The sequence below is a fragment of the Dipodomys ordii genome, unplaced genomic scaffold (genome assembly GCF_000151885.1).
Source record: "Dipodomys ordii isolate 6190 unplaced genomic scaffold, Dord_2.0 Scaffold167, whole genome shotgun sequence".
In the NCBI taxonomy this organism is placed as follows: Eukaryota; Metazoa; Chordata; class Mammalia; order Rodentia; family Heteromyidae; genus Dipodomys; species Dipodomys ordii.
This window is the reverse complement of record NW_012267383.1, coordinates 666257-693420: the sequence shown is the minus strand read 5'-3', so window position 1 is coordinate 693420 and position 27164 is coordinate 666257. Positions and strand designations below refer to the sequence as shown.

At 43.1% G+C, this 27164-nt stretch overlaps 1 protein-coding gene and 1 pseudogene across 1 annotated transcript; one reads left to right on the top strand and one right to left on the bottom strand.

The window, feature by feature from the left end:
- The window catches only part of LOC105998627, an 84988-nt pseudogene extending 84491 nt beyond the window's left edge, over positions 1-497 (bottom strand).
- On the top strand, positions 20-26763 carry Kiaa1551 (KIAA1551 ortholog). The gene is made up of 7 exons (XM_013033424.1): positions 20-440; positions 842-923; positions 11275-11442; positions 13978-14106; positions 18971-23517; positions 24684-24761; positions 26048-26763. The coding sequence occupies exons 5-7, from the start codon at positions 19017-19019 to the stop codon at positions 26206-26208; spliced, it is 4740 nt and encodes a 1579-aa protein (XP_012888878.1). The 5' UTR covers positions 20-440; positions 842-923; positions 11275-11442; positions 13978-14106; positions 18971-19016; the 3' UTR covers positions 26209-26763.
- Positions 26764-27164: the final 401 nt, after the last annotated feature.

Here is a 27164-nt window from a genome sequence, read left to right as displayed (position 1 = left end):
GTACTGCCTCGGCCCGGGGCTGCGCGCTGGGGCTCGCGGGCCCTGCGGCACCTCTGCCCTGGCAGCTGAGTTCGGGCGCCGTTCGGGGTCTTGGCGGGGAGGCGGAGCCGGGGCTGGCGAGTGGACGCGTCCTCCTTGCCCTGTGTCGCTCTTCCCTGGGTTGGGCTTTTGCGTTACATTGCAACGCAGCGCCCTTTGCCGTGCATTTCCCTAGCGGCGCTCGGTGACCGCATCCGCCAGCCCGGCGTCCGGGAGCGCAGCCGCAGCCCGCAGGCAGGCCGAGGGGATGACTTCCTCCCGGGCAGCTCCGTGCGCTCGCGGGTGCGGGCCGGGCGCGCTCTCCCGGGGAGGCGTAGCGCGCCGCCGGAGAGCACGGTCCTCGAGGCCCGGAGTTGAGCCGCAAGCTTTCGGGGAATGGTTTCCGTGAAAGCAATTCGTTTGTAAGACTTGGGAGTGTCTCCCCCTTGGTTGTAAAGACTTGGGGTGCATCCGGTCATTGGGAAGCTTGTTTGGTGTTTTAGGAAGTTTTTGTGTGCTAACTACAGTCCTGTAGCGCTAAGACGGGTCTGAGGTTTGACTTCGGCGTTTTGCCCCCTGCATAATCGGGCACTTTCACCAGCCTGGTAGGAAAACTGCTAAAGTGTTTGTATTTTGGAGTGAGAGGGTGGTACTGGATCTGGGAGTCGATTTGAATTCCAAGGGCCTGTCCTACTTTTACCATTCTGTTCCAAGCACACCGAATAAGAACGTAGTCAACTTTGTAATGCTTTCAGTGCAGCTTTGAGGAAAACAGTTGCATGTGTTTCCTGTTAACCTTACAGTGTTCCCTTGCTGTCTCTAGGACCAAAGTCAGCACCCCCTCCTTTTTGTGGAAGTCTTTGGAGAACATACAGAACAGATAAAGAGCAAAAAGAGCTTTAAAGGTACGTTACTTAAGAACCCTCCCTACCCTGATTGGATCTTGTGACCATCCACCCTCTATTTTGGAGTAATTGTTGTGGCATAAAATTATTGGATGAATCAACAAAAGTGCTTAATGAACCCAATAAAATTGATGACAAGTCTTGCAAAGAAATAAGGTCTTTGGGATAGTACTGAAGGTTGAATTGTCTTAAACAGAAAGGAAAATATTTTGTTTCTAAAATGTTTTTACTCTTTTTTTGGGGGGGTCTCGGTACTGGGGAGGGAACCTGAACCCAGGACATTGCACTAGCTAGGCCAGTGCTTTGTAATCCCACTCATGGCACTGTTCTGGAGCTCTGTGTTCAAGGCTACAATCTAACACTTGAGCCACAGTGCTGCTTCCACTTTTTTCAGAGTTTATTGGAGATGGTCTCATGGACTTTATTGCCTGGGTGGCTTTGAACCATGATCTTCAGATCTCCGTTTCTGAAGTAGCTAGGATTACAGGCGTGAGCCACTGGCAACAGGCTTTTAAAAATATATATACAGCCGGGTGCTGGTGGCTCATGCCTGTAATCCTAGCTACTCAGGAGGCTGAGATCTGAGGATCACGGTTCAAAGCCAGCCCGGGCAGGAGAAACCATGAGACTCCTATCTCCAATAAACTACCAGAAAGCCGGAAGTGGCGCTGTAGCTCAAGTGGTAGAGCGCTGGCCTTGAGCTGAAGAGCTGAGGGACAGCACCCAGGCCCAGAGTTCAAGCCCTACAACCAACCAAAAAAAAAAAAATATATATATACATATATATATATATACATAGAACTGTTGTGGGAGGGGCTGGGAAGTTGGCTCAGTGGTAGAGTACTTACCTTGCAAGCATGAGGCCCTGCGTTTGATTCCTCAGCACCACATAGACAAAGAGATGGAAGTGGGCACTGTGGCTCAAATGGTAGAGTGCTAGCTAGCCTTGAGCTGAAGGGCTGAAGGACAGTGCCCAGGCCGAGTTTAAGCCCCATGACTGACCAAAAAAAAAAAGAAAAAAGGCAGAAAACTGTTGTGGGAGATTGAGGCCTCAAACATGGCAGGTAATAGACACTCTACTATTGAACTTAGTTGTTTTTTCTCCTTTGATGTCACTGGAGTTTGGGCCCAGGGCCTTGTACTTGTTAGGTTGGTGCCATTACCAGCTGGGCCTTTTTTCTTCATATTTTTGCCTAGATGATTGGTGTATATATACCATCACACCTTTTAAGAAATTTTTTTCTGACCAATTGAACTACGACATCCAGGCTGGCTTCAAACTTTGATCCTTACAATGCAGCCACTTGAAAGAAATCATGATATAGTAAAATGACTGGTAGTGCTTACCTAGGCAAAGGTATCTTGTATTCTCTACAGGCTCCATTTTATTTTGATGGAAGGGGATAGGCATATTGCCCAGTGCACTGTTCTATGAGAATACTGCTGTACCAGCAAAGTGATTGATTTTCTGGGGTTTCCATCCTGTAATCATCTCTATATAATTTAGGTATCACTTGTGAACCCACACCTATAATCCTAGTTTCTCAGGAGGCTGAGATTCTGAGGATTGTAGTTCAAAGCCAGCCTGGGCAGGAAAGTCCATTGGACTTTTGTTTTTTTTGGTCGTTTATGGGCCCTGAACTGTAGGCCTGGGCACTGTCCCTCAGCTCTACAGCTCGAGGCTAGTGCTCTACCACAGCACCACTTCCAGTTTTTTTTTGCTTATGTGGTGCTGAGGAATCAAACCCAGGTCCTCATGCATGCAAGGCAAGCACTGTACCACTGAGCCACCTTCCCAGCCCCATTAGACAATCCTACATCTCCAATTAACCACCAGAAAGCTGGAAGTGGTGCTGTGGCTCTGTGGTAGAATGCTAGGCTTTAGCAAAGGAGTGATAGTGCCCAGGCTCAGAGTTTAAGCCCTATGACTGATAAAAAAAAAAAACATGAACATACTTGTAATAATTCCTAACAGTTCTGTAGCCTAGGCTGGTCTTGAACTCCTAATTGTGGTTTTTCATTCAGTATCAGTCACTCCTTCTCATCACCTGGTTTGAACTCAAAAGATTTTCTCCATTAAATCCCGTAACTGGGGAAGCTATACCTTGAGTTTTGCTCTTCCATCTTGCCTTGTGTGATGATACACAATCGTCCATCTAGCTGATACTAACTGGAGCTCAAATATGTAGCAAATCGGTCAAACCTTATTAAAGGTGAATTTCATGAATCTCTTTTGCCCAAGCAGACCTCTGTTCCTCCTTTATTGGAGGCCATATTTCACTGTGTACAGCAGACATGGAAGGGATTCCCTTTGGGAAAAACATGAATAGTTCACCAGCCCTGCATATAGAAATAATAAAAGTTAAAAGTTTGCTTTGGAAGAAGGCTTGTAAAGAAAGAAGCTGTCCCTGTGGGCTTTGAAGAGGAGAATTTATCAGGTGACATGACTTTAGAGTGTTGGGCAGCAGCTGTGCCATGCTTAAATTTTTAACACTTTATAAATGAAAGGCATAATTGGAGCTGGCTTGTTGAGGTAAATGTCTCAAGTGAGATTAGGAGGATGTTTTCTCTTCGTGGTTATAAAAGTAAGTACAAAGATTTAATGACAGTAACTGGAGATTCTCTGGAGATATATCAAGTTTCAAGACTTCATTTGAAAATAGTGTCTTATGAGTAAAATTACAATGTGTGAAAACTTAATTGGAAGCCAGGTATGGAGACAACCTTTATTAATCTCAGCACATCAGAAGGCTGGTAAGGGGTTGGGAAGGTGGCTCAGTGGTAGAGTGCTTGCCTTGCGTGCATGAGGCCCTGAGTTTGATTCCTCAGCAGCACCACATGAGCAGAAAAAAAAAAGCCAGAAGTGGCGGTAGGGCTTAAGTGGTAGAGCCCTCCCCTTGAGCTGAAGAGCTGAGGTACAGTGCCCAGGCCCAGAGTTCAAGCCCCACGACCGACAGAAAAAAAAATTAACAAAAAATTTTGGTGCCAATCCTCAAGATCTGAATTCATATCCTGGTTGCTGTCCTCAAGGCTAGCAACACTCTACCACTTAAGCCACTGTGCCACTTCTGGCTTTTTCTAAGATAGGTGAGATTTTTGAAGCTTCAGTGGATATCAGATGACAGACAGCCTTCTGACAGGAGTGCGTCCATGCCCAGAATCTAAAAATTTTTAGGCTGCACTGAGTTAGCTGTCCTCCACATTGTTTTGTATATGGAATTCTACCACTTGAGCCATACCTCCACCTCTCACTTTTTGCTAATTAATTGGAGATAAGACTTGCATTTGTCTGCTCAAGTTGTCTTCAGTCCTCTATTCTCAAATCTCAACTTTTTGGTTGTTAGGATTACTGGTGTAAGCTGCCTACACACACAGGCTGGCTTTAGGTTAGTTCTTAGAGAATGACTTCTGCAAACATTAAGTTATAAATGAACTTAAAATAACAAATTTTATTCTGACAATAGATTTGCAAATGGTAAACACAGGTTCAGTTAGAAAGTATTCCTGCAGGCCTGGCACTGGTGGCTAATGCCTGTAATCCTAGCTACTCAGGAGACTGAGAACTGAGGATTGCAGTTGAAAGCTAGCCCAGGTAGGAAAACCCATGAGATTCTCCATTTAATCACTAGAAAACCAGAAATGGACTGTGTGTGACAAAGTGTTGGAACATTAGCCTTGAGCACAAAAGCTCACGGACAGTGCCTAGGCCCTGAATTCAAGTCCCATAAAAACCTAATATTCCTTAAAAGGAAATAGAACTGGAATTGTTCATTTATTTTTGGTTATTATTTGTGCTGGTTCTGTGTATGTCAGTGCATTCTTTTCTGACTGCCTTTTTTTGTATTGGTATTAGGACTTGACCTATGTAGTAGGGCCTTGAACTCTTGCTTGGCTTTATTTTGCTCAATATTAGTGCTGTCACTTGGGACACACTACCATTTTCCAGACAACATTCTTTTTTTTTTTTTTTTTTGATTCGGTGGTGGGGCCTGAACTCTGGGCCTGGGTGCTGTCCCTCAGCTCTTCAGCTCAAGGCTAGCACTCTACCACTTAAGCCACAGCGCCACTTCCAGCTTTTTTTTTCTTTTTTGCTTATGTGGTGCTGAGGAATTGAACCCAGGGCCTCATGGATGCAAGGCAAGCACTCTACCACTGAACCACCTTCCCAGCCCTTAGACAACATTCTTTTTTTGGGGGGGGGACGGTCCGGTCGTGGGGCCTGAACTCTGGGCCTGGGTGTTGTCCCTCAGCTCTTCAGCTCAAGGCTAGCGCTCTACCACTTGAACCACAGCACCACTTCCAGTGTTTTTCTTTTTGCTTATGTTGAAGAGTCGAACCCAGGGCATCAGGCATGCAAGGCAAGCGCTTTACCACTGAGCCACCTTCCTAGCCCCTAGCCCCTCAGACAACATTCTTTATATGAAGTTCAGACTGATTGTTTTGTGTTCATGAGGAGGAAGTGGGGCTTGTCAAATGTGGTATCTGATATTCCCAAAGAACTTTTAAGGCATCATTTCCATTTGCACACATACATTCTCCATTGGATTGCCCTGGGCTCTCCAGATTTCTGTCTAACTAGCTTTAGGCTGCATAGAACAAACCTCCCTGCCTCCTGAGCTAACAGTGGGAAAGTGTTCAGTTTTAACTAGGGTGTAGCCAGGATGCACTCACACATTCGCATCTACAGATACCACTTGTTCTCTTATTTATACCTATGTACAATTCAGTCTTGGTATATTCACTATAACCAATTTAAGAACACTTAATCCCAAAAGGGATTGCCATCCTCACTTGAAACTTTACTCTTCCCTCAAGCCACCTTTTTCTTTTGTATTTTTGAGTGTGCCCATACTGGGGCTTAAACATAGAGCCTTGTGTTCTAACAATAATCTTGCTTTACCACTTGAGTCATATCTTCCTTAACGGATCTATACTTGGGCAGCTATTAAGCAAGTTTCTGTCTCTGCATCTGTACATCTGAACCCATGTGACCTGAAATTCTATAATTCATGGCATTCTGTGACTGGTGCAACATGACATTTTCAGTGTTCATTTATGTTACATCACAGGTACTTCATTCCCTTTATTAACAAATAGTCCATTGTGTGACATGCCACACTGTGATTATTCATCGTTTTGTGTTTTCACTTTTTCAGTAATGCCACTGTAGCTAGTGGCTCACATGTTTAATCCTAGCTATTCAGGAGATAAAGATCTGAGGTTTGTGGTTCTAAAAATCAGCTGTGCAGGAAAGTCTGTTAGTCTTACCTCCAAATTAATCAGCAAAACCTGGAATTGGAGATGCAGATGAAGTGATAGATCAATCTAGCCCCAGGGCTAGCATGCAAAGAAATAAGAGTACTACCACTCTAATAATATACAAGTGGTTGTTATGCATTTTCACATTTATAGGTAATTATTTAGCTAGAATCAGATTTCTTGGTTATGGTTCACCTTTGGAGGAAGTGCAAGGCTAGTCACAGTAGAGGACTGCTTTATGAAGCCATTATTACAAGTTGTATTTTGCTCACATCCACTCATTACTTGGGTTTATACTTCTAGCCATTGTAATGAGTCTGAAAAGAGAATGATAGCATTGTGGTTTGCATTTTCCTTGTGGTTAATAGTTGCGGACCTCTCAGGCTCCTGTGGGCCATCTTTGGAAGATGTTGGTTTTTTTTTTTTAATTTGTAAAGCTCTGTGTGTGTGTGTGTGTGTGTGTGTGTGTGTGTGTGTGTGTGTGTGTGTGTGTGTGTGTGTGTGTGTGTGTTGATTGGAGCTTAAACACAGGGCCTGGGCAATGTCCTTGTGTGTGTGTGTGTGTGTGTGTGTGTGTGTGTGTGTTGATTGGAGCTTAAACACAGGGCCTGGGCAATGTCCTTGAGCTTTGCTCAAGGATAGCACCCTACCACCTGAGCCACAGTTCCAGTTCTAGCTTTTTTTTTATAGTTCAGTGGAGACATGAACCTCAAGATTTTCCTGCCTGAGCTGGCTTTGAACCATGATCCTCAGATGTAAGCCTCCTAAGTAGCTAGGATTAGAGGTGTAAGCCATGGACACCCAGCTGTTTTTCTATTTCAACCATAAAGGGATGTGATCCTTCATTCTTACAATGCAAAGAGATGACATTCTTTTGTTACTAGTTACTTATTTCAATGTTAAGGCTATTGGTAGTTACCAAGTAGACATTTTTGTTTAGTTTGTGTATTTTTAATCATAAAAGAATGTTGGATTTTTTTTCATGCTTTCTATGCATCCATTGAGATCATGTAGTTTTTGTCCTATAACATCCTTTATTCAGTTAATAGTACTTTAATTTTTTTTTGCTATTGAGCCAACCAGGTATTCTTTAATTTACAATGTTTAATTACATCAATGTGACATGTGATTAACATGCTGTTGGATTTGGCTTGCTGGTATTTTCTTTAAAGATTTATATTTGGGGCTGGGAAGGTGGCTCAGTGGTAGAGCGCTTGCCTTGCATGCATGAGGCCCTGGGTTCTATTCCTCAGCACCACATAAGCAAAAAGAAAAAAGCCGGAAGTGGTGCTGTGGCTCAAGAGGTAGAGCGCTAGCCTTGAACTAAAGAGCTGAGGGACAGCGCCCAGGCCCAGAGTACAGGCCCCACGACCGGACCCAAAAAAAAAAAAGATTTATATTTATGACAGGAAGTGGATAAATGGAAAGGGGAGGGAGTGAGAAAAATACAGTCAACAATATACATGTAGTAATAAAAGTGGGAAATGTAAAATGTGTAGGGGATTAAGAATAGAGGGAATGGAGAGAATGATGGAAGAGGTGACTGATTAGGAACCACTGCACACAAATGGACATTTTAAATTATAATCCCCTTGTATGTACAGTTGAGGTTAAATACTTAAAAAGTAAAAATTTATGTTTTAAGAGATTGGCTTGTCATTTTTTTTCTGCTTTGGGATTAGCATAATATCAGTGTAATGTTGATCGTATAAAATTCAATTGAATAGCTTCCTACTCTGTGTTTTTGGAACACTTTGTATATAGTAGGTTCCCCAATTAAGGCAGCACCCCAATATTGGGTCCATGACCAAAGGAGCAAAACCGACACAAAACGAAAATTAGGCAAACTTTATTTCCATGCCTAGCATTGGGAAACAGATTGGCTGGTCAGGGACCACCTTGGCAGACCCTGGGCAGCTGTCCAACCCCGTTTTTATTATAATTAGCCATGAGCGGCAAGCCAGTCACTTACAGGTGACCAATAACGTTATAACATTCATACAAATCTGCCACTCACCACTTGCAGGTGGCCAGTGAGGGTACAACTTATCGCTGAGTAGTTGTTCAAACTTGCCAATTACACGGCTTGGTTTCAGTGTGCAGGGGTTAGTAACTGGTGAGTAGGGGGCTACATATATGCTTGTTACTGATTGGATCCGTTCACCTGGCTCCTGGCCTTTGTTCTCTGAGCTCTGTTATCAGGAATTTACAGCCCACAGTTTACTAAATTTCCTGGGTTTGTTAGTTCCTCAGAGCTGATTCTGTTCCTATGGGTGTCAGGGTTAATTTTTGTTTAGACAGGATGGATATTTTTTTTTTTTTTTTTGGGTCGGTCGTGGGGCCTGAACTCTGGGCCTGGGCGCTATCCTTCAGCTCTTCAGCTCAAGGCTAGTGCTCTACCACTTGAGCCACAGTGCCACTTCCGGCTTTTTTCTTTTTGCTTATGTGGTGCTGAGGAATCGAACCCAGGGCCTCTGGCATGCAAGGCAAGCACTCTACCACTGAGCCACCTTCCCAGCCCAGGATGGATATTTTAACTGGTCAGGTACTCTTTGGCACTAATGTGAGGACAGGTAATGCTTATAAGGAGGGTAGCACGTACTGAGTACTGTTATTAGAATGGGGTCCCAACAGTGTAGAATTAGTTTTCTTTTATTTAGATTTTGGCCTGGGACAGAGTTTTACTATGAGGTCCGAACTCTTGATCTTCTGCCTCAGTCTCCTAAAACTGCTGAATTTACAGGTGTGGGCCACCACATCTGACCTATGGAATTAGTTTTTTTTTTTTTTTTGGTGGTTGGTTGTGGGGCTTGAACTCTGGGCCTGGGCGCTGTCCCTCAGCTCTTCAGCTCAAGGCGAGTGCTCTACCACTTGAGCCACAGCACCTCTTAGGCTTTTTCTGCTTATGTGTTGCTGAGGAATAGAACTCAGGGCCTCATGCATGCGAGGCAAGAACTCTACCACTGAGCCACCTTCCCAGCCCCTGATCTTTTTTTTTAATTGTCGTTGGTGGGGCTTGAACTCTGGGCCTGGGCACTGCCCCTCAGCTCTTCAGTTCAAGGCCACCACTCTACCACTTGTGCCACAATGCCACTTACTGTGATTTTATAGAGAAGTTGTCTGGACCTAAACATTTTTTTTTTTGTGGGTAGTTGTTTGGTTACTATTTGTTATGATTTGAATATGAAATGTCCTCCATAAAGGTGAACTAATTGCATCTTAAAGCTATGTCCCCAGCTGTTGAGTCTATTTAAGGGGTAAAGCATCTTAGAGGAAGTAGGTCACTGAATATGTGGTGGGTGCAGTTGTGCATCTTGGTCCCTTTCTTTGATCTGCAATGAGGTGAACAACTTTGCTTCTTTACACCGTTTGGCCATGATTTGTGCCCACTATGGCTCAGAAACAAGTTGGTCATAACCTCTGAAACCATTAACTACTAAAATAAGCTTCACTCTTTTTTTTTTTTTTTTTCTTAATGCCGGTCCTGGGTTTGACATTCAGGGCAGGGTGCTGTCCCTGGTAGTTCATTGAAGAGAGAGTCTGAGACTTGCCTGCCTGGGCTGGTGTCAGAGCTCACCTTCCTGAGTGGTTAGAATTACTGGTGTGAACCACTAGCACCTAGCTTCTCTCCTTAGATGGGTAATGTCACATGTCTTGTCACAGTGACAAACTGATATTCCAGTGAAATTTCTAGATGATTTATATTTCCCATTGGATCAGATTTGGCCAAGTATGGGGAATTGTCCAATACTAGCAGAGAGTTGTTCACAGGTATTCCTTGCTCCTTTCCCTTTTTTGCTGGTTCTGAGAATTGAGCTCTTAGTTATTTCACTTGAGGAGTGCACTCTTAGCATTTGAGCTATATCCCATACCTCCACCTCTAGCTTTTTGCTGGGTAATTGGAGATGAAGCTCATGGATTTCTTTCTGCAGACTGGCTTTGAACGTAGATCCTCTTTTTTTGGCGGGGGGGTTCGGTCGTGGGGCCTGAACTCTGGGCCTGGGCGCTGTCCCTCAGCTCTTCAGCTCAAGGCTAGCACTCTACTTATTGAGCCACAGCGCCACTTCCAGCTTTTTTTCTTTTTGCTTATGTGGTGCTGAGGAATAAACCCAGGGCCTCAAGCATGCAAGGCAAGCACTCTACCACTGAGCCACCTTCCCAGCCCTGAACCTAGATCCTCTTATGTCTGCTTCCTGAATAGCTGGGATTACAGGTGTCAAGTTGCAGGAAAAGAATATTCATAGGAAAAGTGCAAGTAGATCCTAGTTCAGACTTCGTGTTCCAGACCTCCTTTGCTCTAGGAGCTGGATGGATGCAAACTTTAGCTGTGCAGTGCAGAGTCACATGGTCTCTGAAAACAAAAGTATAAAAACTGGTGGGGCAACAGTGGCTTGCCTGTAATCCTAGCTACTCAGGAGGCTGAGATCAGAGGATTGTGGTTCAAAGCCAACCTGGGCAGAAAAGTCCCCATGAGACTCTTACCTCCAGTTAACCACTCAAAAACCAGAAGTGGTTCTGTGGCTCAAGTGTAGCGTGCTAGCCTTGAGCAAAAGAGCTTAGGGACAGGGCTCAGGCCCTAATTTCAAACTCCAAGACTCTTGCAAAATAATTTTTTTTTGTTGTCAGTCTAGTAGCTTTAACTCAGGGTCTGGGTGCTGTTCCAGAACTTCTGCTTAAGGCTAACCCTCTACCACTTGAGGCACAGAGCCACTTCCAGCCTTTTCTGTTTATATGTGATACCGAACAATGGAACCCAGGGCTTCATACATGCTAGGCAAGCACTCTACCACTAAGCCACATTCCTAGCCCAAAGTTTTTTTCTTTTTAAGAAATTAAATTTGTACAAAGTCCAATTTTTAAAATTGTTATTATCAAGGTTGATATACAGAGGTGTTAACAGTTGTATAGGTCAGGTAAAGTGAGTATTTCTTTTTGGGCAATATCACCCTTCCCTCAATCTCTCCCAGTTTTCCCCTCCCAGCCCCACCCACACGTATAGTTCATTTTCAGCCTAGTGTCCAGTGAGTACCACTGTTGTGTTTGTTCACCCTTTGCCCCTCCATTTCTGTTTTGGTCTGTTTTTGCTATGTAGTTGATGCTGACCTGGAAGTGACAGTGCTCCTGCCTCTGCCTCCTGAAAAGGCAGCAGCACCACACCTGCTATCCTGCTGCCATCAAACTGCCACCTATGCCTGGCGTATTGTCAGGGCTTTCCAGATGGTTAAGACCACCACCCTCCAAGAGATCGCATTTCTTTCAGGTACTGCCTACAGGGTTTTAAAATGACATACGTGGTAAAAGTCCAAGGCTCAGTGACACATTTGTTGGTTCGTTGTATTTTCTCTGTGGTGCACCCTTTCCCTTCTAGGGAATGATAGAACCATGATAGTTAGGGATTGCCTGCTGTGTGTGTGACTATGAAGTAATTGGGCATTAACCTACCTATGTTCACTGCACCACAGTATACAGTGGTGAATGGATCAAGAAAGTGTATTTATATCCACATGCTTTTTATTATTATTATTATAAAGGTGATGTGCAGAGGTGTCATAGTTACATACGTCAGGTAATGAGTGGACTTCACTTACACAATGACAGCCCTTGCCTCACTCCCAGTTGTTTTCCCCTCTCATCCCTAACTACAAGTTGTATAGTTCATTTTCCACAGTCTCATGCTTTTACCTGCAGTGGCTTTGGACTTTAAGCTTTTGCTCTTTCCTGTCTTCATTTCCCAAGCTGCTTTTGGCAGCACTTCACAACATTCCTTTGACAGTGGGAATTGTCAGCATGCCCAGTCTTCTTATGGGGGAGGTAGAGGGGTCATTGTTAAATAGTCTGTTGTAGAGTATTTTCTCTAAGTGCAAGTCCCTGGTGTGAGGAAGGAAGTAGAGAGGGGAGATGAGGAAGGAAGGAATTAAACAATGGTTCTTGGCACTGGTGGTACATACCTGTCTGTCCTCCTAGAGGAGGCTTGAGATCCGACGGTTATGATTTGAAGCCAGATGGAGCAGGAAAGTACATGAGACTCTTACTTCTAAACACCAGAAGTAGAGCTCTGCCTCAAATGGTAGAGCATCAGCCTTAAGCAAAAAAGCTCAGGAACACCCATGAGGACCAGTATCAACACCAAAATAAAGTATCTAGTCCAAAAGTACTGTGAGACAGTCTCAATAATAGGTCATTGGGACAGCTAAGGGGCTAGACAGTGGGTAATAGAGAGCTACACATATTTGGCAAAGGAATGATTCCTTTCCTGAAGAGGATGGTGGTAGAGTGGAGAGTCCATTATACTACTTCAAAGGGCACCCATTATAAGTGATCAGGAGTTGTTTTACTCCTGGAGTTTTTTATTTAATACTTTTAAACTTTGACTATCTACTTATAACCAGCCATAGGAAAAATGTTCATACAGGGTAATTCAGTACTTATAGTAGCCAAGAAGAATCAAACAGGATGTCATGGAAGGTTAAGAAGAAAAGGAATGGATAGATACATATGAATTGAGGGCATTGGTGGCTCACACCTACAATCATAGCTACTCAGGTTGAGGAAATTTGAGATGCGAATATTGTGATTGAAAGCTGGCTCTTTTTTTCTTTCTTCTTCTTTTTTTGGTGGTCGTGGATCTTAAACTCTGGGCCTGGGTGCTGTCCTTGAGCTGCTTTTACTCAAGGCTAGCATTCTACCACTTGAGCCACAGTGCTACTTCCAGCTATTTCTGTTAATATGGTACTGAGGAATCAAATACAGGGCTTCATGCATGCTAGCAAGCACTCTACCACTGAGCCAAATTCCCAGCCTGTCCTTGAGATTCTTAGCTCCAGTTAATCAAAAAGCTGGACGTAGACCTATGACTCAAGCAGTATTGCACTGTCTGTGAGCAAATAAATAAAAATAGAACGCTTAGGCCCAAGTTCAAAGCCTAGAATACTTTTGAGTTATGACAGTGTCTTTGCGGCAACATGAATTGAGCTAGAGATCATTTAGTGAAATAAGCCACTCATAGAAGATAAGAGGTCAGTTTCATGGCAGGTAGAAAATAGTGGTTCTTAGAGACTGGGAAGGACATTGACACAGAGATACAACACATGATACAGCTACATTGGAGGAATCCTGGGATTTGGTGTCACTCTGTAACCCAGGCCAGACTCCCGAGTGCTGGCATTACAGTATACTTAACCACTGGGCCCAGCTTAGTGCCAGTTTTCTGTAACCAGGTCATAACAATCTTTTTTTTTTTTTGTCGGTCGTGGGGCTTGAACTCTGGGCCTGGGCGCTGTCCCTCAGCTCTTCAGCTCAAGGCGAGCGCTCTACCACTTGAACTACAGCACCACTTCAGATTTCCTGGTGGTTTATTGGAGATAGGAGTCTCACGGTCTCTCCTGCCCGGGCTGGCTTTGAACCGCGATCCTCAGATCTCAGCCTCCTGAGTAGCTAGGATTACAGGCGTGAGCCACCAGCACCCGGCTAACATAACAATCTTATATTCTGTCATTTTGTTATTTTTTTTCTCTGATGTACTTCAAAATAGTAAAGAGTAGGAAAGTTACAAAAACAAATGCACTCTCATTTGCTTTTTCTCTCAAGGCAGGCACTCAGCTGCTTCAGCCATACCTCTGCTTCTGCATTTTGCAGGTTCATTGGAAATGAGTCTGACCAGGAGTCTCAGATTTTAGCCCCAGGCATAGCCACCATTGGTTGGTGGCTTCTGTACTTATGGAATAACTGTGCTATTTGATCCTGTTATGCAGATGATAAATATGTAATAGTCTGACACTGCTTGATTTCATTGCAGGACTGTTGACCAACCTTTGCACCACTTGACGAGTGCTTGGACTATGCAGTCTCATCTACAGTGAGTCACAAACCACAGTGTGCACAGAGGACACATAATGGACAATTAGCCACCCTTCTCTAAGTTAAGGTACTCTAGTTTTCTTGTACTTTTTCTTTCTGTAGTCCTGTCTAGGAAGTAAACAGATACAATGTGTTCCAGAATTTTACTTCCTTGATGCATATTCTATCTATTCTGTTCTTTACTTTATCCTGTTTTTTGTTCACTCCTGTTCTTCATTGAAAGCAGAGAAGTAGAAGTCTTTGTTTCATTAAATTGCCTTGTCTTTGTGGCTCTCTCGGTACACATAGGTTTACAGTATCTTTGAACTCAGTACCATATACTTGCTAGGCAAGCATTTGAGCCACCACCCAGTCCTTTAATTGCTATATCTGTAGCCAAGTATGATAGTACACTATTGTCCCAAAACTCTGGAGGCCAGAGTAAGTTAGAGGAAGTTTGTACTACAGAGCAAGGCTTAACTCCAGCCTGGGTGCACAGCTGGACTATGTCTTATAACAAAAATAATAAATAGCCGGGCACTGGTGGCTCATGCCTGTAATCCTAGCTACTCCTGGGGCTGAGATCTGAGGATCATGGTTTAAAGCCAGCCCAAACAGGAAAGTCCATAAGACTCTTATCTTGGAAAACTGGAAGTGGTGCTGTGGCTCAAGTCTTGAGCTGAATAGCTGTGGGACAGCGCCCAGGCCCAGAGTTCAAGTCCCAGGACGAGAAAATAAATAAATAGATTCATCAAAACATTTCTTGGTTTGAGTGTAGAGCCAGTAGTAAGAATGTCCTGCTGCATATATAAGTACAGTACAGTTTATATTAAAAGAAGAACCTGAGCCGGGCGCTGGTGGCTCACGCCTGTAATCCTAGCTACTCAGGAGGCTGAGATCTGAGGATCCCGGTTCAAAGCCAGCCCGGGCAGGAGAGACTGTGAGACTCCTATCTCCAATAAACCACCAGAAAACCGGAAGTGGTGCTGTGGCTCAAGTGGTAGAGCGATCGCCTTGAGCTGAAGAGCTGAGGGACAGTGCCCAGGCCCAGAGTTCAGGCCCCACGACCAGACCCAAATAAATAAATAAAATAAAAGAAGAACCTGGATTTATGGTTGAAAGAAATATGAAGGGACTGGGAAGGTGGAATAATGGAAGTGATATTAGAATTTGATTCTTTTTAAATTTATTTTTGTTGGTCCTGGAGCTTGAACTCAACCTGGGAACTGTCCCTGAGTCTGTGCTCAAGGCTAGCACTTTACCACTTGTGCCACAGAGCCACTTCTGCCTTTTCTGTTTACCTGGTACTGAGGACTCCAACCCAGGGCTTCATGGATGATAGGCAAGCACTCTACCACTAAGCCACATTCTCAGCCTAGAATTGGATGGTTTTTGTTTTTTCTTTTGGTCCGTCATGGGGTTTGACCTGTGGGCTTGGGTGTTATACTGTCCTTCTGCTCTTCAGTTCAAGGTTAGTGCTCTATAACATGAGCCACAGAGCCACTTCTGATTTTCTGATGGTTTATGGGAGATGAGAGTCTCACAGATTTTCCTGCCCTGGCTCACTTTGAACCACGATCCTCAAATCTCAGCCTCCTTCTAGCTAGGATTACAGGCAGGAACCTGTGGTGCCTCACTTAGAATTTGGGACAGTGCCCAAGCCCCAGGGCTGCTAACTGAAACAAACAAAAAACATGTAAACCCAAAACCAAGACAACCTCTTTGGACAGTTAGAGCATGAATTTCAGGAAGAATATGTCTTGCCAGGAGGGGTGGGCTAAAGAGAGATGGACAAATAGAGGAATGGTGGGTTAATACAGTCATAATACTCAATATACATCCGTGAAAATGGAACTGGGAAACGTGAGGCAAGTGGAGTAGGGGATTAAGACCCCTTGTACACATTAATAGATAATACCACATTGAAAGTCCCGTACAGCTATTTGGAAATACTAGAAGAAAATTTATTTTAAAACCTTCCCCACAAAAAATACATAGTTGTGGGGCTGAGAAGGTGGCTCAGTGGTAGAGTGCTTGCCTTGCATGCATGAGGCTTTGGGTTCGATTCTTCATTATCACATAAGCAGAAAAAGCTGAAAGTGGCGTTGTGGCTCAATTGGTAGAGCGCTAGCCTTGAGCTGAAAAGCTGAAGGACAGTGCCCAGATTTGAGTTCAGGCCATAGGACCGACCAAAAAAAAAAAGTTGTGAAGAGACAAGTTTATCCATGTTTGTGTGGTAGAGCATGGGAAATGGGAGTCTGGGGTCTCAGTGTTGAGGAATACTCATTGTCTTGGAGACTGTGTGTGTGGGAATGACCCGACTGACACAGGTATGTATCAGAAAAAGGAAGGATAATGCCAATTTACTTATTGATTTTTATTACTATTAATCTTTTGTGCTCAACGTTAGCACTCTACCTCTTGAGCAACAGATCAACTTCTGACTTTGGTGGTTAGTTGGAGATGAGACTCTCTTGGACTTTCTAGCTCTTGATTTAATCGTTTTCTAGAATTAGTCACACAACTCCATAAAAGCACATTGCTTATGTATGCATTAGGTTATTATGAAGAGGTAGAGAACAGCTCAGGAACAATCACATGTACTCAGCGGCCTGAGATCTGAGGATCATGGTTGGTACAAAGCCAGTCTGAGACTCTTTACTGTTAACCAACATAAAGCAAGAATGGACCTGTGGCTTAAGTGGTATAGCACTAACCTGGAGTGAAAAAAGGAGCAGCATATGATCCCTGAGTTAAAGCCTCAGCATGAGCACACACAAAAGCTTTTCTCTCACTCAGGAAATGCCAAGGCTTTGAGCATGTACAAGGAGTTTCAGAACAAAGACAAAATAGGTTTCTCTTTTTACTTCTAAAGCAGAATACTAGCAGGCAGTGAGCCAAGATACCCTGGGTGTAACAAGTGGAGAACAAACTGATTATATAGACAGTGTGTTTGGACAGCATTTTTTTAAAGGTCTTTTTGTATTTGTTTGTTTTTGACACGGAGGTCTCATGATGATGCCCAGATAGGCCTTACTTTTCCAATCCTCCTCGCCCATTTTCCTGCTAGCTGTGATTACAGGTCTGTGTTGTTTTATTTATTTTTATCAAGAAATTTTGTGAGAATACAAGGTGACAAGGTAACATTTTTAAGAACTTTTGTTTTGGTGCCAGTACTAGTGCTTGAACTCAGAACATGGACACTGCTTCCAAGGTGTTTTATGTATATATTTTTGCTCTCGGCCAGAGCTCTACCACTTCACGCACAGTCCCACTTCTGGCTTTTGAGTGATTCGGTTGACAGTCTAGCAGACTTTGAACCTCAGATTTTAGCCTTCTGAATAGGTTGGATTACAGATGTGAGACACCAATGCCCAGTAAGAATTTTTTTTTACTATATTTGCAAAGTTTCATTGTTTGCTTACAGCTAGAATGGATTGCTTAAAGAATTTTTTGACGTAATGTTTTTTGCCAGTCTTGGAGTTTGAACTCAAGGCATGGGCACTGTCCTTGACAATCTCTGTGCTCAAGGCTGGCACTCTCCCACTGGCACCAAAGAACACTTCCAGCTTTTTCTGTGTATGTGGTACTGAGGATTCAAACCTAGGGCTTCATGCAGCCTAGGCAAGCACTCTTACCACTAAGCCACATTCCTAGCCCCACAAAGAGGTTTTTTTTTTTTTTTGGTCAGTCTTGTGGCTTGAAGAACTGCATGTGGGTGCTGTCCATCAGCTCCTCAGCTCAAGGCTAGCGTTCTACCACTTGACCCACAGTGCCACTTCCAGTTTTCTGAGTGGTTTATTGGAGTTAAGTTTCATGGACTTTCCTGAATTTTTTGCCCAGGCTGGCTATGAACCACAATTCTCACTATTCAACCTCCTGAATAGGTAGGAGTGAGCCACCAGTGCCTGGCCCTAAATTGTTTTTTTAATGAGCAAATTCAGGGTCAAGGATTTAGCTCAAGCCGGGCTCCAGTGGCTCTCGCCTGTAATCCTTGCTACTCCCGAGGCTGAGATCTGAGGATCGCCATTCAAAGCCAGCCCAGGCAAGAAACTCTGAAACTCTTATCTCCAATAAATCACCAGAAAACCGGAAGTGGCACTGTAGCTCAAGTGTAGCTCAGTGTAGAGCGCTAGCCTTGAGCTGAAGAGCTGAGGGACAGTGCTTAGGCCCAGAGTTCAAGCCCTAGGACTGACAAAAAAAGAAAAATTTAGCTCAGTGGTAGAATAAGTGCTTAATATATCTGAGTCTCTCGGCTTAATGTCCAGTACTATAAAAAAAATAAAAGTTATACTAAGTGAAACCTGAAAGTGAGTGCTGCTTAAATATAGCAATGATAGCCAGGTGCTAAGGAGAAAAGTCCATGAGACTCTTATCTCCAATTAACCACTAGAAAACCTGAAGTGTTGCTATGGCTCAAGCGGTAGAACCCTCACCTTAAGCTGAAGAGCACAGGGACAGTGTCCAATCCTAGAGTTCAAGCCCCGTGACCAACAAAAATAAATAAATGATAACCATGACTGCATGTGTGATGGATCCATTATTACTCATCTCATTACTTTTCATCTATGATTAACGATGTAATTGGTCTAAAGCTTCAGTAATGATATGATTTGCTATAAATTTTCTATGTAGACAAAGCAACATTTGTTTTAATTTTTGGTGCTGGTCCAGAGATTGAAGTTAGGAACTGGGAGTTGTCCTTAGCTTTTTTTGCTCAAGGCTAGGGCTCTACAACTTGAGCCACAGTGTCACTTCCAGCTTTTTTTGAGTAGTTTATTTGAGTAGTTTTTTTGAGTAGTTTATTGAGTAGTTTATTGAGTAGTTTCCTGCCTGGCTGTCTTCAAACTAAAATCCCCAGATCTCAGCCTCTCTCAGTTAGCTAGGATTAACACCTGAACCAAACAGGATTTGAAACAATTTTAACACTTTCATTTTAATCTTTCTTGAAGGTTCATGACATTCAGAGCACCACAGTGCTCCTCTATCAGATCAGCTATGAACTGGAATACGAAACCTCCGTCATACTCGAAAAGTCAGTCATCTTTGTTGCATAAGTGGTTAAGGAACCAACTCAGTCCGGTGACTCAGAGTTCTTTCAGCTCTCCTGGAAGTTCACAGGAGCCATGCATGTATTCCAGTGAGTCACATCCAGCCTCGCAGCCACTGCTGAATATCCCAAATTATACAACTCAAATCTTCGATACTAATATGCAGAACAGGATCCCTGTGTCCCCACAAACTTCTCTTGAACAAAGAACTTATACAAATGTTTCTGGACCCCAACTCCCAAATCTTAATTTGCAAAAGTCAACTGGCATTATGCACAATGTATGGTTGAACTTGCCCATTACAAATTCTCTGCCTTATTCAGAGGTAGCTGTAGCTCATCAAACTAACTTGGGAACTAAAATGCCTAATGTCCACACCCTACAGGGTCACATTGTCCCAGCAGAAAGTTATACTGCGCAACTGCAAATGGCTCCTTCAAGTTCTCTAAGAAGTTCTGTATCTGTTCAAGGAAATGAGAGAATGAACCCTTCGCTATTAGATGCACAGCAGTATATGTCTCCTGAGCTGGCATACCCAGATTACAGGCCACTTACAAAGCAGTACTCCCATTCCACTCCACAGGCCGTAGTACAAGAACCCAGTATTCAGAAACCAACCTCTATGCCATCTACATCATTGCAAGTTCAAAACAGCCTGCTTCCAGTTCCTACACAGACTATACAGCCAATGGAGACTGTAGCTATAACAACCTACCAGTGTACTGCAGAGAAAAGACCCCTGCCCCCACCCTACCACCGTCATTACAGAATCCAGCCTCTTCCTAGAGCTCAGCCTGTTAATAAACAATTGTCCTCAGTGGACGTCTCCCCAAATCCAGACGTTGCCTCCTATGGAAATGGGAAAGACTTCTGTAAAGGCCTTCCTCAGCAATGGCAAAGCACTAATGAAAATAGACACACACATGAGAAATTATATAATTGGCAAGAAAACATCAATGTCAAGCAGCCTTTTAATGAGCCAGTTGAATCTGTGGTTAGTATGCAGACGTTCCCTGCAAGTAATCAAGGGCGAATGGATTCTTACATCCCAACTTCAGGTCAAATATTGAACTCCAATGATGTCACAAAAGAAAAAATCGTGCGGGATCTTAAATCACTGGTAGAAATAAAAAAGAAGTTTTCAGAACTTGCAAGGAAAATTAAAATTAATAAACATCTTTTGAAGGCAGCAAGTAGTAAAACTGAGAATACCATGTACACTGGGCCACCTCGGCCTTCTGAATTGTCTGCCAGAGCCATGCCTGCTAAAAGTGACGGCAACTGTTCCATGGAACTGCTAGCCACGTGCCTTTCTCTTTGGCAAAAGTCACCTGCACAAGCAACAGATGAAAGTGCTTCAAAGCTTTCCATGGAAAGCCAGAGTGTTGTATCCACAACAAGCACAGCAGTTGCAGTCTCCGAGCCTGTGAAAGAAGTTCCTGGGAAGAGGCTTGCTTTGGTTGAGGGAAATTCTCACAACAAAATGACCAGCCCTTCCCAAGTGACAGCTTTGTCCTTGGTCATAACCCCGAGCTTTGAGTCCCCTGCTGTAAACACAAAGGGAACAGAACCTCAGGTTGCAGTGGTTTCACCCTTAATTCTTAGTCAGGACAAAAACTTGTCTGTCAGAGGAGTGGCACTGGAATCCCCAAGTGAGCCAGTCTATCCAATTATTAAAGAAGGAAGTATCTGTAGCTTACAAGATCAACTAGCACAGAATACAAGAATACCTGCTGTTACACATGTTGATGTGAGTGGTTCAGGCTCAAGTGGATTGAGCAGACATTTCTCACTTGAGAAGGAAAAGCAGAATGAAACAGGTAGTGGGAATTCACAAGACCCACCTAATACTGATGTGAGTAAACTCTCACAAATTGAGAAGGAAAAGCAGAATGAACCAGGTATTGCAAATTCAGGAGACCCACTCAATGCTGATTTGAGGAAACTTCTTTCATTTATTGAGATGGAAAAGCAGAATGAGCAAGGTATTGGGAATTCAAAAGAACAACTTAAAGCCGATCTAGGAAAGCAGTCTCCTATGGGTGATCAGCAGACTTTGTGTAAATCAAAGCACAGTTCTTTTGTGAGTTGTGATATGTTACAGATTGGAAATATTTGTTCTCTTGTTGAAGGTAATGTAGCTTATGATTCCCAAATAGCAAGCATTTTCAAATCTTCCCATTTGAAAAAGATTGAGGCACATGAAATTTCTCCATCCTGTCCACAAATAATCAGTTGTGAACAGCAAAAAGTACATCATGCCTGTGAGAAGAAAAACTTTGATTCCCAAAAAGAGCAGTTTGTACCCAGCTCAGATAATCTTCATCAAATAACTGACCAATCAGAGTCTCAAGAGCCATCACCTGGTCAGAATGGTGATGCAAACAGAAAAGCTGAAGCAAAAAGCGTGGACTGTACTACTCAAGAAGGCCCACCTCAGGACACGTGTTACTCATCTATTCAGCCAAATACTTCCCAGGAAACCCTTCTGTCTGGCAGTAATATTGCCAAAGATCCCACAATACACGAGAGTTTCGATGATTCTGTCTTGTACCTGCAAGACCAACTATCTGAACTTTTAAAAGAGTTTCCCTATGGCATTGAAGCCATGAACACACACAAAGGGTTTGTGGACCAACAAAAGACAGCACAAGTCTCAGACAATCAAAATGGCAGTAAAATGGCCTCTTGCCCTAAGGAGTCTACAGATCAAATACAGATAACCATATTAAGCTCAGAGCAGATGAAAGAGATATTTCCTGAAGAACAAGGTCAACTTTGTGTAGTTGAAAAGTTAGAAGAACCTCAGAAAGAAAAATCTTTATCACAGGCAGAGAACCAATGTGCCTCAGCAGCACCCATGGGAGAAAACAGTTGTGAAGATAGGATGAACAAATTAGAAGAAGACAAAGTCCACTGCTGTGCCCTTGGCTGGCTCTCAGAGCTTTATGAGGGAGTGCCCCATTGTCAATGTAAAGACAGTGATAACCGCACTAAACAGGAAGATGAGGGGAAAGGGCAGTGTTCACCTTCAGAAATTAGCACCTGTAAAGAAGGGGAGAGGGCCCCTGATGAAGACGTCACTATTATTGAATGTATTAGTGTTTCAAATAAGTCTGAGACTCCTCTCACTCCAAAGCCTCAGAAAAGTCATCTTCTTGAATTACTCAGCAACGGACAAAAAGACACATCCAGAATAAAAAAGAGCCCACAGAGGGCAGCAAAAGAATTAACTCATCACATTTCTTCCAGGTGTGATGGTGACAATCAAAAGCATGCAACAAAGAAACAGTACAACTCAGTAAAGATGAGACCAGAAAGGACTGATAACTCTTCATCTAAAGATGACAAATTAGATCCCTTGCAAGGTCAGACAAGAAAAGTAAAATGGAAATTCCATGACAGCACTGTTGACATTCATGGTAAAGTGATAAGCTGTAATCGGCCAGGTTTGCAGGAAAAACTACCAAAGAACCACACCCCACAAGCTTCACAGACAGCTCCCACCCTGAGTGATCCACAGAAAACAAACAGTTCCTCGGTGCAATCCACAGCACCATCACAAAAATTAAAGTTCCGTGCTGGTGGTTCTAAAGTAAAATATCTGGAGAAGAGGAAGTTAAACCCAGGAAGCACATCGGAGCTGGAAAGAAAGAAAAAAAAAGTGGATCACCAGGAGCATGGCCATAATGTGGAAAGTTCACCAAAATTAGGTAATGTTTTATCAAGCCAAAACAAAAAGGCAAGTGAGCAAGAAAAGGTGGAATCCAATCCGGTGTCCTCCAAAAGTAGAGTCATCACAGTGCAGGAGTATTTGAAAAGGCAGAAACAGAAGCAGATGATGGAGGGTAAGTCCTCCAAGAAAACCTGTGTGGAAGGCGCACCATCTGATCCTCAAGCTTCGAGGTCCAGTAAATGCTCCATGCAAGATGGGGGCAGTGGGAAACCAAATGAGATTTGTGACAGTCTTTCCAAAGAGCCTCTCAACATTTTGCCAAGTCAGGATAACATTAAGATCCACCATCCCCCTAAGGAGTTGAAAAGACAAATCTCAAGAAATGTAAAAGAAAAAGTTGCTGGGAAGGAGTTCGACAAAACATGTCTTGATAAAAATAAATCAGAAAATACCTTGAGCATTAGAAGTAAGGAAGCAAGGGCCATCCCAAGGACTCTGCAAGTAAAGGATCGGGGGAAAAACTACCTGAACCGCGTGGCGTATAATTGCACAGAGGGAGAAAGCATTTGTCTCACCAAATTGGACAGCCTGACACAGAAACACCCTAAAGACAAGCTGAATCAGGAACCCAAACCAAAGGCTCCCTTTCCTGAAAAATCTAGCGTGTTGGAGTTTAAATTAGGCCCAGATTTGCTGTTAAAGAATACAAGCTCTGCTGAGGAACACAAAGACTTGAATGCCTGTCCCAGGAAAGAGCAGGCCCCTGTGCAAGGTCCAGTATGATTTTCTTGGCAAATGAGTAGCATCTTGTGCCTGGGTAGCCTGAAACGTGAATCTGTTACAGCAGTTACTTGGTACAGTTTGGGTAGTGTTTCTTCTGCATTGATGACCCCCTTACTGTTTTTCGTGTGAATTGTAAGTTTTGAAGTTGAGTGCTGGTGGCTCACGTATGATCCTAGCTAATCAGGAAGCTGAAACAGGATAATGGTGCCAAGCCAGGTGGGCCACAAATTCTGTGAAGGATATATCTCCCATTAACCAGCAGAAAGCTAGAAGTGGAACTGTAGCTCAAGTACTAGAACACCACCCTTGAGAGAAAAATTGAAGCAATAGCACCCAGGCCCTCAGTTCAATCCCTGTGCTGACACAGATAAAAGATTTTTAAAGCCAAGTTGGGCAGTGGTTTCTCATGGCTGTAATCTTAGCTTCATGGGAGGCTGAGATCTAAGTATCATGGTTTGGAGCCAGACCACGTATGAAAGTCTGTAAGACTCCCATCTCCAGTTAACTATCAGAGAACCAAAGTGCCACTGTAGCTCAAGTGTAGAGCACTGGCCTTCAGCAAGGAAGCTAAGGAACAGTTCTCAAATCCTGAGTTTAGGATCCAGTGCCAACACCAGAAAGAAAAACATGTATTCAGAAAAAGTATATACAAGCATACATACATGTATTTAGAATACATTAATTTGTATATTCAGTACATATATATCCATATATTTATGTGTGCATGCATATCTTATTCTGAGATACAGCGAAGCTGGCAGGGTTTATGGGGAATCAGTCATTTGTGTGATTTTCTTTTATTGGGATATGTGAAACTACCATAGCTAGGAAGATACATTGGCTTTAAAACTAGTGGTGATTTGGTCCTCAGTCTGAACTGTTGGTGTGATTGACTCAGATGTGTTGCAGGGGCATTGAATGGAGCTGTTTTTTGCGATAGTACTGGGACTTGAACTCAAAGCCTACTCTTTCTAACCCTTTTTGCTCAAGACTGGTGCTTTTCCTCTTGAGCCATATGTCTACTTTAATATTTCCAGGCCCTTTAAAAAATGGCATGGTATACATTGATATGTGTCTTATTGTCTTGCAAAATATATTTTAGGATTATGGCTTCATTATAATACTAAAAGACATGAAATATTTAAACAATTTCAGGAATAAAAAGTACAAAAGAAGACTGGTTAAAATGTGGAATGACAAGGAAAAGGATGGAAGAAAACCATCGAGAGATAGGTACAATTACCTGTTTTACGTAATTTACTTTTTCTTCATGGTACTGAGGTTCAAACCCAGGTTCAAACTTGACCCAAACCTCTAAACCCAACTTTTTGTTGCTTTTTTAAAATTTTTGTTTGTCATATGGCATGAACTCTGGGCCTGGGCACTGTTCCTCAACTCTTCAGCTCAAGGCCAGTGCTCTACCACTTGAGCCACATTGCCCACTTCCTACTTTTTCTGCTTATGAATTGCTGAGGAATCCAACCCAGGGCCTCATGCATGCAAGGCAAACACTCTACCACTGAGACACCTTCCCATGGCCCCAAAATTTTATTCTTAATAAAATGACATATAGAGGTGTTCTGGTTAGGTAACTCATGAGTACATTTCTTTTTGGATAATTACACCCCTCTTTCTGCTCTGTCCTACTCCTAATTTTTTTAGCCAATTTGTCTTAATGTGTTTTATCCCTATTTTTAGTCATAAGGTATTTTTGTTTATGCTTGGTATGGGGACATATTAGTTTCTCTGCCATACCATCAGCCATGATGGTCATTTTATTTTTCTTTAAACAAGACCATATGCTCAGTGCTAGTAATTTACACCTGTAATCCTAGCTACCCTGGAGGCTGAGATCTGAGAATTGTGGTTTAATGCCAGCCTTGGCAAGAAAGCCCATGAGACTCCTATCCCCAATTGGCCACCAAAAAGCCAGCAGTAGGGCTGTAACTCAAGTGGTAGAGTGCTAACGATAGTTCCCAGGCCTGTAGTTCAGCCACAGGACCAACAGACACCCACAAATCAAGAATATAATTCTCGGGCTGGGAAGGTGGCTCAGTGGTAGAGCGCTTGCCTTGCATGCTCAAGGCCCTGGGTTCGATTCCTCAGCACCACATAAGAAAAAGCCGGAAGTGGTGCTGTGGCTCAAGTGGTAGAGCACTAGCCTTGAGCTGAAGAGCTGAGGGACAGCGCCCAGGCCCAGAGTTCAGGCCCCACGACCGGACCCAAAAAAAAAAATTCTCATCATGCCTGGGGGGCTGAGGGTTGCCTTACATTTCCTCCTCCGCAGATATTTTAGGGTTTTACGTCTTTTGATCTCATAAGGGGTCAGTGTACCAATGCTTGAACTTGAACTCAGGGCCTGATCATCTCACTTGGCTTTTTCACTCTTCTACTTGAGCCCCAACTCTACTTTCAACTGGTAGATAGTATTACAGGCATAAGCCACTAGTGCCTGACTTCCATTTAGTTTTGATTGGTAGGTATTCATTGCCTGTAACATTAAGCTTCTATCTTCTCAGACAAAGCTAAGTCAAAAATATGCAAGAGAAGCTTCAGTGCAGATGGATCTGAGACACGGGAAAACCCAGGGAAAGATTCATCCAAGGCAGTGTTCCAGACCTACAAGCAGATGTACCTGGAAAAGAGAAGCAAGAGCCTTGGGGACAGTCCGGTGAAATGACCTGAACACATGTTTCTGGATTGGTTGACATTTTCTGTTTGGAATCCTTTTGCTGGACAATAACTCTCAGGATGGCCACAATCAAAAAATCTCAGCAGAGACTTCAGTGAACACTTAGGCCATGTGCTTCATTGAAAACCACTGCAGTAGAATAGCACAACTATCAACAAACACAGGAAGATATTTGTCAAGGCAAGCCATAAGTTAGTTGACATCCTTCTACATAGCTGACGTGTGTTCAGCTGTTAGTTTATTACTTTATGAAGATGGCTCTTACAGTCTGTCAGGCCCAAGTGAACATTGCGAGGCCATTGAGGACTTGTTTATTTAACGAGGACTGTAAATGTATTTTTGTTAATAAGCTACATTAGCAAAACTTATTTTTCTGCAGTACCAACTATGAATGTCAAAGTATGTATATTAAATATTTTATGACTAATTGTAGAGGGTTTTTTTAATCCTAGATATCTTCTTTTTGTACTTTGTCACCCAATTTTGGGTTATGCCTTGACATTATTTTTCATACTTGAAAATAAACATTTATTTTTTGACAAATTATATGAAATTTTTATGGTTCCTTTTCTTTCTGATTTCTTACAAAAGAAAGTTTGGAGAATGGGAATTCTACTTGAGCAGTTGTAAGCATTTCATAATTCAAGTGTGGGGAATTTATTTTTTGCCAGTGCTAGGGTGTTCGAACTCGGGGCCTGGGCACTGTCCTATTTTGCTCAAGGCTAGCACTCTACCACTTGAGCCACAGTTATCTTCCCTCTCTTCCCTTCCCTGCCTACGTTTCTCTCATCTTTTCTCCTCATGATTTTCCCTATACCTCTTAATTTCTGGTCCACTGGCTCACTCTTTGGTTTTCTTAGTCCATTGATCCCTAGTTTGTTAAGCTATACTGTACCTGTAACCATTTTGGCTGTATCAAAAAATCAGCAGGCTGGGAAGGTGGC

Excerpts from the sequence above, each read along its gene's own strand:
- Kiaa1551 (XM_013033424.1), top strand. The coding sequence starts at position 19,017 with ATGAACTGGAATACGAAACCTCCGTCATACTCGAAAAGTCAGTCATCT. Across the intron at positions 23,518-24,683 it reads AGAGCAGGCCCCTGTGCAAG|GAATAAAAAGTACAAAAGAA; the intron begins GTCCAGTATGAT and ends AAACAATTTCAG. Across the intron at positions 24,762-26,047 it reads AGAAAACCATCGAGAGATAG|ACAAAGCTAAGTCAAAAATA; the intron begins GTACAATTACCT and ends CTATCTTCTCAG.